The sequence below is a fragment of the Crocodylus porosus genome, unplaced genomic scaffold (assembly GCF_001723895.1).
Source record: "Crocodylus porosus isolate Cpor-Errol unplaced genomic scaffold, CroPor_comp1, whole genome shotgun sequence".
Lineage (NCBI taxonomy): Eukaryota > Metazoa > Chordata > Crocodylia > Crocodylidae > Crocodylus > Crocodylus porosus.
The window spans coordinates 2731989-2746667 of record NW_017728948.1 but is presented as its reverse complement, the minus strand read 5'-3'; the positions used below and the strand labels follow the sequence as shown (position 1 = coordinate 2746667).

General features: G+C 43.6%; 1 protein-coding gene across 2 annotated transcripts in view; it reads left to right on the top strand.

Annotated features, from left to right (window-relative positions):
- ATRN (attractin) overlaps window positions 1-14679 on the top strand; it is a 254873-nt gene that overhangs the window by 132404 nt on the left and 107790 nt on the right. Inside the window, exons 22-25 of one of the 2 annotated variants that reach the window (XM_019552796.1) lie at window positions 5298-5392; window positions 7138-7216; window positions 7680-7837; window positions 10542-11262. In XM_019552796.1, the coding sequence (XP_019408341.1) occupies window positions 5298-5392; window positions 7138-7216; window positions 7680-7837; window positions 10542-10721 (512 nt within the window). In that variant the 3' untranslated portion in view covers window positions 10722-11262. Of the gene's footprint in view, window positions 1-5297; window positions 5393-7137; window positions 7217-7679; window positions 7838-10541; window positions 11263-14679 lie in introns of those variants that run through there. The other variant, XM_019552795.1, reaches the window with a different exon arrangement.

Here is a 14679-nt window from a genome sequence, read left to right as displayed (position 1 = left end):
CTTTCCCAAACTGCAGTTCCTGAGACTTCAGCACTGGCAGCACAGCAGTAACATCTGGTGATGACAGGAGCATAGGGCTGGAGGGCTCCTGGGCCATAAACACCAATCCCCTGCTTTGGCAAATGATCATTAGTCAAAAGACTCCCCAAAACTGCCACTCCCAACATTCACCAACTACAACGAACAATATGTGAAACCTTAAGAACAGCCCCAAAACATACCACATGGAAAAACTGGGAAGGTGAGATTTACTTTCAGTGCCCTGCCACTGCAACAGCAGGGAAAGTAGTTGGTTAATATATGCTGAGAATATCCTAGGAAGAGAAGCATTTCACACTGCAAAGGAAAGTAAAAAAAAACAAACAAACAAACAAAAAACAACAACAACAACAAAAAACAAACCCTTTGTAGTTCATGCCAGTCAGTTATAAAGTTAAAATTCCTTCCTGATCCCAAATTTGACAGTCAGTGCGACCCTGAGCAGAAGAGCAAGACCCAGGAACCTCTGGATTTTCTAGTAATGGTAAGACTGCCCGCACACTGAAGAAAGATACTGCCATGCCAACTCTCAGATTAGTCTAGCGGGTATTTTTATTTTGAACATTAGCAATCACACCCTTTAAATACGTATTATGACCAAACTCTGCTCTGTAGCTCAAGTGTGTGTGTGTGTGTGTGTGTATGTGTATGTGTATGTATGTATGTGTTTGATAAGGTGGGGGGGAATCTCACATTATATAACAGTATAGGGTTCAGACTAGGTTTTAAGCAACTGTAGAAATTAGCCTGCTGGTTTTTAGCAAGTTGGAAACCCACTTGGACAGCTAAACAGCAGTATTCACAGTTTCCAAAGTTAATCTTTATATAGTCATCAGCCAGCACGCTGATGATTATGGCAGGGACGTAGGGTTGAAGAAAACTATGCAGTTATGAGGAGCCTTCTTGAAAAGAATAGTGGTAATACTGAAGACAATGGGTAGGGATCTTTACTAACAACAAGCCTTATCAGCATCTTGAACAACAGTCCCAAGTTCATAATTTTGGCAGTTATTTCTTTAAGTATTTGGGTCGTTTCAGTGCCCAAGGGAGACTAGTAAAGTAAATTAGACTTATTTGGTGCTGGCATGGTGGATGGAAAAAAACATGATATGGGTATCATGACCTCGACCCCTTGTAAAAAAGCATACTCGCTGATTTGGTCTGAACACTCCTTGTTGTGAACAGGGAAGTGCAGTGAAACTGGTGGTTTTATCAGCCTTTCTCTATAAGGGTATAGGGTTTTTTTGGGTTTTTTTAGTATCATGGAATGCTTGCTAGCTAATACCTATCCAATATCTGGGCACCCAGAAAAGATGTATATCGTTGCATTTAATGCTACTTACAATACCTGTGCACAGCTCCCCGAGGTCAACCAAAACACAGTGAAGTGTTGTAATGCTATTATGTTAGCTGAAGAGCAGTGTTTCTGACACCCAGAGCATTCAACCATAAATGGCCTAATTCCAGTTGCATGTTACCCTTTAAATAGAGGTGACATCTGTTCAGTGTGACCCCAGAGCAGTGGAAGGCATACCTGACAGTTGGGTTGGTCCTGGCAGCATGCAAGATAGAGGGCTACCAAGCTAGTACTCAGTAAATATATGTCCACAGGATTATTAGTTCTCATTAATTAAATGTGCTGTGAACACATTTTCAAAGAGGAGAGCATACAAAACACATTTCTCCTGTGAGCCGATACACTCTAATAATTGCCACATGGACGCAGCCATTTCAGCACGTGTCAACTAAACTTCCGGCTTGTTCATTTGGGGATGCGAGTGTGATGTAAGCTCCGCTTTGAAAGAGGAGTGAAGCTTCCTCTTACTGGGCGAGCTCTAGGAATGAAGACATGTAACACAGTGACACCAGTGTGAGTGTGGGGCAGCTGCACAATGTGAAGCCCTGTACTATTTTAACTCATCCTGCTATAGGGCAAAGGCACCCCTTATACTTCAGTGCAATGTCATATGTCTGTATTTGCTCAATACAAGGAGACCATTATGAGCACCTCTACCACCTATGGCCAAGTTACTGCCACCTTAGAAGAGCTGATCGTCTATTTGCTGTGGATACCAGGGCTGCTTACATAGGTGTAACACTAGCGTAGTGAAAATTTACTAACTTCTCTATGCAAACTACACTGCTGTGGGAGATCTGGAGGAAAAGCAAGCAGGAGGGGGCAGCAGGGGAGGTGCTCTCACACTTCATGAAAAATTGAGACAATCATCTTTAAGTGCCTGTACATGAATGCATGGAGCCTGGGAAACGAGCAGGAAGAATTGGAAGTCCCTCACAGTCACGGAGCAATGATCTGATCAGAATAACAGAGACTTGGTGGGAGCTCACATGTCTGGAGCACAGTCTTGGAAGGGTACAAACTGTTCAGGAAGGACAGGCAGGGGAGAAGAGCAGGAGGAGTTGCACTTCATGTAAAAGAGCTGTATGATTACTCAGAGCTCCAGTATGGAGCTGGAGACAGGCCTGTTGAAAGTCTCCGGGTTAGGGTCGAAAGGGAGAGCAACAAGGGTGTGGTGGTGGGGAGTCTGCTATAGACCACCAGACCAGGAGGAAGTGGTGGATGAGACTTCAGACAGCTGTCAGGCCTTGGTTCTCATGGAGGCCTTCAGTTGCCCTGACATCTGCTGGGAGGGCAATACAGCAGTGCGCAGGCAATGCAGGAAGGTTTTGGAGTGTGTTGGGGACAACTTGTTGCAAGTGCCGGAGCGGCCAACTAAGGGCCATGCTCTTCTTGCCCTGCTGCTCACGAACAGGGAAGAATTGGTGGGGAATGTAGTGGATGGCAACTTGGGCAGCAGTGACCATGAGATGGTTGAGTTCAGGATCCTGAGGAAAGGAAGGATGGAGAGCAGCAGAGTAAGGACCCCGGACTTTAGAAAAGCAGACTTTCACTCGCTCAGGGAACTCATGGGCACGATCCCCTGGGAGGCCAGTCTGAAGGGGAGAGGAGTCCAGGAGAACTGGCTGTACTTGAAAGAAGTCTTGCTGAGAGTACAGGTACAAACCATCCCAATGCGCAGGAAGACTAGCACGTATGGAAGAAGACCCACTCGCTTAGCAGAGGACTCTTCAGTAAACTGTCACATAAAGGAAGCTTATAAGAAGTAGAAGCTTGGATAAATAGATAGAGAGGAGTATCAGAGCTGCCGGGATGAAGTCAAGAAGGCCAAATCACAATGGCAGTTGCAGCTGTAAGAGCTGTGAAGGGGAACAAGAAGGGTTTCTATGAGTATGTTGGTAGCAAGAGGAGGATCAGGAAAAGTGTGGGTCCCATACTGAATGGGGGAGGTAGCCTTGTGCTGGAGGATGCAGAAAATGCTGAAGTGCTGAATGCTGTCTTCACTTCAGTCGTCACAGACAAGGTCAGCTCCTAGACTACTGCACCTGGCAGCACAGCTTGGGGAGGAGGTGAGTGGCCCTCAGTGCTGAAAGAACAGATTAGGGACTATTTAGAGATGTGTACAAGTCCATGGGTCCAGATGGGATGCAGCCGAGGGTGCTGAGCCAGTTGGCTGATGTGATTGCAGAGCCACTGGCCTTCATCTTTGAAAACTCAAGGTGATCAGGATAGGTCCCAGATGATTGGAAAAGGGCAAACAGTATTTCAGAAAGGGGAAAAGGAGGAACCAGGGAACTACAGACCTGTCAGCGTCACCTCAGTCCCTGGAAAAATCATGGAGGAGATGCTGAAGGAACCCATGAATTCATCAAGAGCAAGTCATGACTCATGCCTGACCAACCTGATTGCCTTCTACGATGAGATGACTGGCGCTGTGGATGCGGGGAGACCAGTGGATGTGGTGTACCTTGATTTTAGCAAGGCTTTTGATACAGTCTTCCACAAGATTCTCACAGGCAAGCTAAGGAAGTACAGGCTGGGTGAATGGACTGGAAGGTGGATAGAAAACTGGCTGGAGCATCGGGCTCAGAGTAGTAATCAGTGGCTTAATGTCTAGGTGGCAGCTGGTCTCAAGTGGAGTGCCCCAAGGGTTGGTCCTGGGGCCAGTTTTGCTGGGCAGCAGCTGTGCAGAAAAGGACCTGGGGGTGACAGTCGGCAATAAGCTGGATGCGAGTCAGCAGGGTGCCCGTGTTGCCAAGAAGGCCAACAGCATCCTGGGCTGCATTGGCAGGAGCATTGCCAGCTGATGAAGGGCAGTGATTGTCCCCCTCTATTCAGTACTGGGGAGGCCACGTCTGGAGTCCTGGGTCCAGTTGTGGGCCCCCCACTACAGACAGGATGTGGACACATTGGAGAGAGTCTAGTGGAAGGCAGTGAAAATGGTTGTGGGGCTGGGGGCCATGACTGGTGAGGAGAGGCTGAGGGAACTGGACAGGTGTAGTTTGGAGAAGAGAAGACCGAGGGGGATTGAATAGCAGCCTTCCACTCCCGGGTTCAAAAGAGGACGGAGCTGGACTGTTCTCAGTGGGGGCAGATGACAGAAGGAGCAATGGGCTCAAGCTGCAGCAAGGGAAGTTGAGGTTGGATATGAGGAAAAACTTTTTCATGAGGAGGGTAATAAAGCACTGGGACAAGTTACCCAGAGTGGTGGTGCAGTCTCCATCTCTGGAGGTGTTTAAGACCTGGCTAGACAAAGCTTTGGCTGGGATGATGTAGTTGGGGCTGGCCCTGCTTGGAGCAGGGGGTTGGGCTAGATGTGACGTCCTGAGCTCCCTTCCAGCCCTCATTGTCTATGATTCTATATAGGAAAGCCCTGACTCTGATGTTGAAGTGCATTAGACCTCTGTCTGCATTTTCCCTCAAAGGATTAGTGGTCATAGTAGCTTAATCCTTTAATTTATATAAACTCCTTTTGTTTAAGAATGAAAGCTAACTTTGATTAATTTGCTTGTTTTCTCTCTCTAAATCAATAAATAAATAATGTCTGTGTATATATTCTGTACATCCTACTATTCAAATTAGTATTTTGGAGGAAGTGACAAAGAAAAAAATATATATATATTTTCTTTACCACTCCCTCCAAAATATTGGTTTGAATAGAGTAGGGTGTAAGGTATTACCTTCCAGGAGTGAGCGCTGGCTTTCTGAGATTTCTGATGTTCTCTCTCTGAATCAAATACATTGGGCCAGGTCATAGCACTGTATTAAGTTAAGCTACTTTCCTGTTGTCGCAAGCTTTTTTTCTAAGCGTATGGGAAGCAGTCCGTAGGTCGTCTTGATTCCTAGAAGTTAGTTTTATTTCAGAGCATTTCCTCATATCTTTTGCATGCATTCTTTGCAGATACCCTTCTTATTGACTACCAGTTCACCTTCAGCCTTTCCCAAGAGGATGATCGCTATTATACAGCAATCAATTTTGTAGCAACGCCTGAAGAGGTGAGTAGTTTCTTTTCCTTCTGACCCTCATTTTCTTTCAAATGTTTGCCATCTCCTAACCCTGAAGAGCATGACTGCATCCAGTTCTTTAAGCGCACAGAGCTGTGGTGGTATGTGGGTATATAGTTTTTCACAGCCTAGGCAGAAACTTCTGAATGTGCCTTTCGCCCTTACATGTCTATGCAGAACCAGATAGATGTATGGGGAGTTGCATTGTGGGCCTGTAGTTCAGCTCCTTTCAGTTACTATTTTGTTGAATCCCTCCAGGTTTCACGTATTGATTATTGTCCAGCTTCTTTGTCATGTATTGTTTTGGTCTAACGTTGCACAGCAAATACAGAATCATGCCACTGCACAGTTGTTTGGTTTGTTTTCCCTTTTCTCCATGTGAAAAACATCTGCTCTTGGAATGGGAATTTGTGTGTGGCCAGGTAAGCATCCAGCCTGAATTGCTGGGTAATGTGAAGATATCTGCGGTAGCCTCCTGTCCATGGTGACTCCCCTGCCACCAAGGACACTGAGCTTCTAAGAGCCTATGCTATTTGCTCCTCTTCTACTCCAGAAGCGGAGAGGGAGAGAGTGCAGTATCCAGTCACTTTGGAGGAAGCAGCAGTGAGAATTAAGATTTTGGATTCTGAAAAATTTCAGATCCTACAGGGCTAGAAATCTTCTGTGGTCCAAGCACTGTAATAGATGAATGCTCTTCTTCTTATCTTTGGAAAGACCATTAAAAAGAATCAAGACTGCAGTTGTTTAATTTTGTCTCCAAGTGCTTTGCAACATTGGACTATAAGATGCCGGAGAACTGGCAGTTGTATGGACAGAGCCAGCTACAAGAGGTTTTGATCCGTGATTGGGGCTTGGGCACTTTTGCAGTACCAATAATAACAGGAGGATCATTGATAGCAAGAAGGCCACTAATGATTTTGGTAAAGACAAAATCACCCCATTTAGTACTTCATATTCCTCACTACCTAAAAAAAGCCATCAGGAAGGCAAGTCAAATCAGTACTGTCTTGTCAGCTGAGTATAAAATTTTCTTCCATGTTACGAGGTTTCATTCCAGCCAGGCAGGCATTAAGGGAAAAAAAATAAAATGAGAGGAGCAGAGTGAGAGGAAGGTTTGAAGGAACATTGAAAATGCTTTTGTTGGAAGAACAGTGAAGGGAGGAATACCACTGGAAAAAATACAGCATCTGGATGAGTGCACACTTCTGTGAAGAAGCAAAGGCTGAATTTAATAAAATGAACAAAAAGGGATTCCTTGTGGGATTTGTGAGAAGGAAGCAATGAAGGATTTCTGTAAAACTCTCAGTTTATACGCAGGGGGAATGCATTTGAAACAAGGAAGCAAACAAAAAAAATCCCAATCCTTTGACAGTCAGATGTCTTTATACGCTGCTCCCTAATCCAGTCATTCTCACATAATTTTTTTTAAGATACCAGGAAAAGACCCCCAGGTAAATGAGATCTGGAATTTCACTTGCATACATTCCCTTTATAAAGAGCGATTCAAAATAAAATGAATAGCTCTGTCTTATGTAATGTATAATGAATCTTGAAAACAAATGTCTGGAACGATTTGAGTTCTTTTGATGTAAGTGAGGAGTCTATTAAATACGGTGTCAAATGCCTGTAGTTGTGAGACTTGTTGTGAGCATAGCTTTCAAAACAGAGCAGCTTTAATGGCATTGCATCTGCTAAATGTTCTCTCCTGTTTTTTTACTTTTATTTTTTTTAATTAGCAAAACAGAGACCTGGATATGTTTATCAATGCATCTAAAAACTTCAACCTCAACATTACTTGGTCAACAAGCTTTGCAGGTAAAAGCAAAAGTATTTCCAAATATTTATGTAAATATGTGATTGATTGAATATGAACTAGTTTGTTTGGTGTCTTCTTGAAACCAGTACAATTTTGTGGTGCACAGAATCAGTTGAGAAATACTTTTTTTTCATTCATTATGTTTTAGAAGTCAGGATTTGAAGAAGAAATAAAATTAGAAAAGGCATTGTTTTTTCCTCTCCAATTTGCACATTCTCCCAACTTGATGATGTGTTGGAGGTGGTTGAAAAGCTAAATTTTTTTAATGCAATTTTTTGTGTGTGTGATTGTGTTGATGAAATTAAACTCCGAATTGCAATTAGATGAGTAGCTGATTTTTCCTGTCATTGTAATAGTGAATTGCCTTAATCTATAACTAAGACTAATTGGCCACTTGTGAATATCATTGAGGATTTGTACTGAAAAATGTTTTTACTGTTTCTCTCTTAAATTCTTAAACAGCTGGTACCCAAGCTGGAGAGGAGATTCCAGTAATTTCAAAGACCAATATAAAGGAATACAAGGACAGCTTCTCTAATGAGAAGTTTGATTTTCGCAACAACCCAAACATCACTTTCTTTGTTTATGTCAGCAACTTCACCTGGCCAATAAAAATACAGGTAAGATCTCCTAATAATCAATAGTAGTTATGTGAATGCAGCCCCTTTGGGAGCAGGGCAGAGCTGTGGGTGGTTTGTCCAGGGGGTAGGAAGTGAGGGGCTGCTCCCTGCTGCTATGTGCACCCCTGGGGGAGGCATGGGGGGCATGTGCCTCCCAGATTTGTGCACAGCACGAAGGCGGGCTGCTTGCTGTGGGCTTTGGGCCAGGGGTGGCACTGGGGGCAGGGCCAGGGCTGTGCTTGGGGTAGGTGGCAGCAGGCTACAAGAGGTGGCTAGGGGGAATTTTGGGGTGACTAATCTGCTCCATAGCACCCCCCCCTTTCCCCATCAGCACTGCTGCCTCCTGCCCCACCCTGAGCACAGCCATGGCCCAGCCCCCTCACTGGGAAGAGGTTGGTGCAGCCCCTGGCCCCAAGCCTGCAGCGGACAGTCTGCCTCTCCCCTGCACACAAATCCGAGGGGGGGACATGCTCCCCATGCCTATCTTGAGGATGCACACATTGGCTGCCTGCCCAGTTGGGCAGTGCCGATCCCTACCCCAGCCCCACTCCCGCCCTTACCATGGGGGCCTTGACCTGTGCCCCTCACAGCCCGTCTTCCCCCCACAGACTTGCATGTCGGACACTGCTGTCCAAGCTGCCAGGCTGCATATCAGCTGTTGCATCAGTATCGGTCAATATGGCTGGTTAATAACTGGCCATCAGCATTAGCCAAAAAAATCTTTATCTGTGCACCCCTGCCTTATATAATGGAGTATAGCAGAAGACAAGCAAAAGATTTTTTGCTCTCTTTGCTTGGCCAAATTGTTGTAGCTGTGGCTAACAGTAAGTGGTACCCCCATCTTCTCAGTTTGTCCCAGTCCCTTGGGTTTAAGAATGTCTGAAGAAATCTTTTGCCATAAAAAATAATAATAAATAGAGCTCTCACTTGTTTCAGGGAGGTGCACAGTTTTGATTGTCATGATTAAGACCATAAGATGCGCCGCGTTTAATCAGGCCACTGGTTCATCTAGCCGTATATCCTGTCTTTCACTGTGGCAAGTAGTAGATGCTGTAGAGGGGGCGATGTTATTTTAAAAATTCTAATTAATCAAATCAAGAGCGAGACCTTATAAAGGGGGATAAGGCAAAATGCCTCATTTGTTGATTTAAAGTTGCAGAGACATAAGTTTGTACACACCACTCATACAGACATACACATATCACCATGAACATACACAAACACACACACAAAACAACCACTCCATCAAGATGTTATAGTTAACAGCAGCAGCTGCTCAATATTGGCACTGGGTGGCTGGCCCAGGCCTATTGAGGAAGATGAAGGTCGGAGCGGGGTAAGCAGACGTGCCTGTGCTCCAGTGAAGATCAGGAGAGAGAGAGAGAGAGTTCACCCAACTTGGCATTTTTGGCTCCCTCTTACATAGGGATCACAACTCTTTGTTCAGCATTTTGGAGTTTTTCCATCCTCAGTCTCTGTTTAGATGTTGTTCATAGACTCGTAGAAGTAAAGTCAGAAGGGACCTTGCAGATCATCGAGTCCAACCCCCTGCCCTGGGCAGGAGAGAAAACAAGGCTCAAATGACCCCAGCCAGGTAGAAATCAAGCCTCCTCTTAAAGACCCCCAGATAGGAGCCATCACCACTTCCCTTGGAAGTTGGTTCCAGATCCTAGCCGACCTGACTGTGAAGTCGTGCCTTCGGATGTGTAGTCTAAACCTACTGTCTAACAATTTGTGGCCGTTATTCCTTGTCATCCTAGGGGGCACAGGGGGAACAGGGTCTCTCCCAAACCCTGCTGGTCCCCCCTAGTGAGTTTCCTTATCTGTTGTCTTGTTATCTCAACTCATGGTCATGTTGGTCATAAAAGCTGGTATCTCAGCCTTGAAGCGTCCTCCTGTAGCCCAAATGGCAAGATATACAGCATTCCTTTCCTCATTATCTTCCTTGCACCTCGCCCCAAGTGGGTTATTCAGCCATCCATTCATTAGTTTACTGTCCGGTGCAAACTCGAAGTTAGAGATAGGTGGAGGATGCTTCATCACTAGAAGAAGGATAAGTGGAGGATCCCTCCATTCATCTAGTTGGAAGAGTGTGCATCTAGAATCAGAGAACCAGCTTGAACTGTTTTTATATTTACTTCAATTGAAGCCAAACCCAATTCATCATTTTTGTTCCGTCTGCCCCACCTGAACCCAAACTAAACTCAAACTGGATTAAATTCAGCAATTTTTAAATCCATATTTTTTAAAAGAACCTATTGTGATCTTATGTAAAAAAAATTAATAAAACAGGACAATTTAAATAATGAATAGATGTGACTGCTACCAGAAAGGCCTTCCCTCGTATATTGAGGAGATAATGAGGACAAGAAGAGGTAGGCTCACAAGAGTACAGAAGCAGAGGGGAAGTTTAGGTCATGCACCTCAAGTGAGGTTGCAGGGGCCCCAAAGATAGACAAAGCATCTCCTGAGAGCGACTCCTGTAATGGCTTCCCGCCCATTTTTCCCTATTAAAGAGGTCTCTATCATGCCATCCACCCCCCAGTCTGTGGAGAAACCCATCCCTCCAGTTGTTCCACTTGAGGCAATGGCAGAGTCCATTCCCAAACAGACTTCCCCACTGAAGTCAGATGCAGAGTCTGATCCCAACCTCTACGTCCCTTGTAGTTTTTTATATGTACACATATATTCACCTTGATCCTAGATATCGTTTTCTACTGGCAGAAGAGAGGATAAAGTCCACACCGAATTTCAGTTAACTAAAATGTGGACAAAAATGGAAATTCATTTGTCAGATGTCAAAAGCAGCAATGTAGAATCAATGTCAGATGCATCTGAACTTGAAAAATTGGATTATGAATGGGAACTTCATTTTAAAGCTTAAGAAATATTCAAAAAGGAAGAGAGATCTGGATGAAGGCAAAGATCAACAAAGGACTGGGCCAGTTCTTGATTAATTTGCTGATTTGCCATGTCTCAATAAAAAAGCACTAAGCTACTGGAAAGGTCATAAAACTGTTGTGGGAGAGCTGTATCCACTGGTAAAAATTTTACTGGCAGTTCCAGCAGCATGAGTTGTTCCAATATATCCTTTCACCCCCATGTTCCAGATTAACAGAGCATATATTAAAACATATTATTTTAGTTTTCTCAGATGCATTGTGAGCTTAAAAACAAGTATTGTTTGACCCAGTGATTTTTCCGAGGTCCCTTCCAGCCTTGCAGTCTATCAAACTTTGAGACTTTTTGGCATTTAGGAAGAGAGAAGACTATAGCCCATGCATAATTAGGCATCTGTCTCAAGTTTAGACACAGAATTAAGGTAGTTTCCATAGCCTTGATGATTGCCCTTCTTGATGGTCCCCTAGTAGGTAGATGACCACCACTCAAGTCAAATAAGTGACATTTTTCACTGTGGGACCAAATGGTTGTGACCATATGACTTCACTTGTTCTTTACCCCCAAGAAACCAAAACCACCATCATTTTGACACTGCCCAGTGTCGCATGCTTGCAACAGCAAGTCTGTATTGTTGTGGGTTGTGTATTCTCCAATTCCTGTCTTTACCTCCCTCTGGGATACTCTTTTCTCCCTTTCCCTGTCCAAGCAGGTGGGTTGATGATGTCTATGTCAGGTCAGGCATTTGTGAGAGAACCTTTGAACAGGGATAGTTTGTAAAGCTACCGTCATGCTTGTTAAACATGTGAAGCACTTCTCTCTCTTTTTTCCCCTTGTCAAGACAAAATATTTCTCAAGCATTAAAGCAACCTAAGCTGGTATATTAGAAACTAGTATTCTGTAGTATAAATTACTCAAGAACAAATTATGTTTTATTTTGACTTTGATACCATTTGCAGAATTGAAGATTGAATTCCATATTGTAAACCTGGATAAAAAGAATCTTAATTTCTGTATTTCAGGCTAGTTTGCAAGACTGGCTGTTGTTAACATCTCCCCCCTCCTTGTAAACTAAGTGATTTTAATGTGGAGTCAGTGAAGCAGAACGTATTGTACCTCACTTTTCCCTTTTAGCTCTTTTAAGATTATAGCTGTGCTTCTTTGTATGAGGCATAGTCCCATGGGATAATTCTCATTTGAATTTTTCAGTCCCTGTGCTTCTCAAGTGGGGAATGATAGCAACTCAAAAAGAAACACTTTTTTTTTTTTTTAAATTAGCAACTATATACTGACTGACTGTGATAAAGAGCAGAAAACTAAGCTGCTGCCTTCGTTGTTACCTTGAATTATTTATCTTTGTTTCCCTCAATGCATAATAGCTTGTTTTGATCTCTAGGTATGGGAGGATCACCTGAGCCAACAAATCTGGTCTCCTGGTATTGCAGGTGACCAAGCTGTATGCTGTCATTCAAAAACAGGACAAAGCACACGTTAAATCTAGCTTTACGACTCCCATTGAACCAGTAATCCAAAACTTCAGTGGTCTGATGGTTAGAAGCCTTATTTTAAATAGTAACGTGAGTATACTTATGCTCAGTTGACATTGGGGCTTTGCGAAGCTTTGGTCCCTGATTTGATTCGGCGGAGATTCAGCCCGATTTCAGTGGCCAAATCTCCGAATCAAATCAGAGGACCCTTAAATCTCTCTGAATCAAATTGGAACGCTCTGAATCGATTCAGAGAGATTTGGAAAGATTCGAATATAGACACAGCTTTAAAGGTTTTTTCTACATACCTCTAGGTAGCAGGTGGCTCATGAATGCTGTGATGCTGGGGCACATGGAGATTCCCCAGAAGCACTTCCGGGTTCACCTCCGAGCACAAGGAGGGTCCCGTCACACTCCTGTGGGACCACCCCATCCACCCCAGCACTGCAGCATCCACAAGCCCCGCCAGTACCTCGAGGCACGTGGAAAAAACTTTCAAAGCTGTGTCTATGTCTGAATCGCCGATTTTCCAAATTGGCATCAGAATTTCAGATTTGGATTTGGCCAAATTGAATCAGGAGCTGTAATCTAAATCAACAAATCAAATCACTGTCCCCAGTTTGGGCCGAATCCAAATTGAATAGGGCCCACTTTGCACGCACCTAGTTGACAACCATTTGGCTTTGGATCAGCGTATTTTAGTTTTTATGGGGTTTTTCCCCACCCTAGCATTTCTCTTCAAGTCCCCCCCACCCCCGGTTATATTTTTAGAGAGTTAAGCATATGACCTAAACTAAATCAATCATCTTCTGTGATAGGTCTTTCATTCTGATGATCCTATCGTTCTCTTCACCTGCTCCAGTTAGAATCAGTCTTTCCTGACCCCAGCTGTGGGCGACACATCTGTACGTGGTATTCCTGATGAAATCACACCAGTGCCTTGTAAAATGGCACTACTATTTTGGTATCTCTATTGGAAGTACCCAAACTAATTCATGGCAGAACAGAATTTTTCTTTTTGTGGTCACAGATGTCTCAACTGTCCTGTGTTCAGCTATTATATCTGTCTCTATCTCCTCCTGGTTTTTTGACCGATGAACTCCAGGTTTTAACGGAAATTTTTGACCTTAGCCCATGAGCTCATACTCCATGCTATTAAATTTCATACCATTGTGACTTTAATCTTCAAGGTTAATCTTCACAGTCTTCCTTTTCTGGTGTTCTGCTGCTCCCCAGCATTGACTGCCTCCCAACTTTGTGTCATCAGTTAATTTTTTTTGGCATGCTCCTACTCCTTGTGCATAGGTTATTAATGGAAAGCTGTCCTCAAACAAACCTTTGAGGAACTCTAATAATAATAATAGTGATAATATTAATGATAATATTACTCCAGTCCGATATTTTCCTTTCTCACAACCCATGTGTATCTCCCAGTTTCTTACTCGCTTTAAAATTCTTGTACTGATCCCAGTCTTTTGCGGTTGAACTTAATGATTCCCGTATGGCTTTTTATTCAATGCTGTTGAAGTCCTTGAATCCTCACTGCCAGGCATTGGTATTATCACAGACCTCTATTTTGCATACTGGCTTCTGTCCCATCCAGGAGAGCCCAAAACATCAGGCAACTCTTCCTATGCCTAGAGAAAGACGCCTGTGCCCAAAAGCTTGTGCAGAACAATTTTTCCAACTATTTAGTTGGTCTAATAAAAGATGGCATATTTACCCAAAGAACCTTGTCTGCTGTTGAAGTCCAGGTTGATGAAAGCAATAGTGTCTTGGATTTAAAACTGACCTTCTAAATCAAGGTAGATGCTGGGTTTTGTGTGACATGACCTACTTTTGATAAACCCATGTTGTAGTTGATTATACTTGCCTTTTACAGCAGTGCCTAATTATTGTTTACTTCAAAAATGTGTTTTTTAAAGCTTAGCATGATATATAGCAAGTCAGTCTAATGTGTCTGTAGTAGTCCAGATAATGTTTATTTCTCCAGAAGATCTCTTTTTCTTCCCTAGTCGCACAATATCATCCACAACTTTATAGATTGGTTGAAAAAATCCTGTTAGACCAACAAGTCACATGCTTGTTCTCTGTTTTTGGCACGGGGATTATCTGATCTCCAAACTTGAACACTTCGAGTCCTTTGAATTTGCTTCTGCTGTGTAGTTGTTTTCCAGTTTCATGCGGCCTTTGCATCTTTGTTTATCATGATTATCCAATTGGAAATTGAGGCGTTATTTCAGTGCTTGGGCCCCACACTATGGGTTATCTGTAATCTACACCAGGGCTGTACACGGGGATGTAGGGGGCAGTCAGGAAGGCCGAGGCAGAGATGGAACTGGGACTAGCTTTCCGGATTAAGGACAACAAGAAGTCCTTCTTTAAATACATAGGGGGTAAAAAGAGGGTCCCGGGTAATGTGGGGCCCCTGCAGGACACGTTAGGAAATTTGGTCGT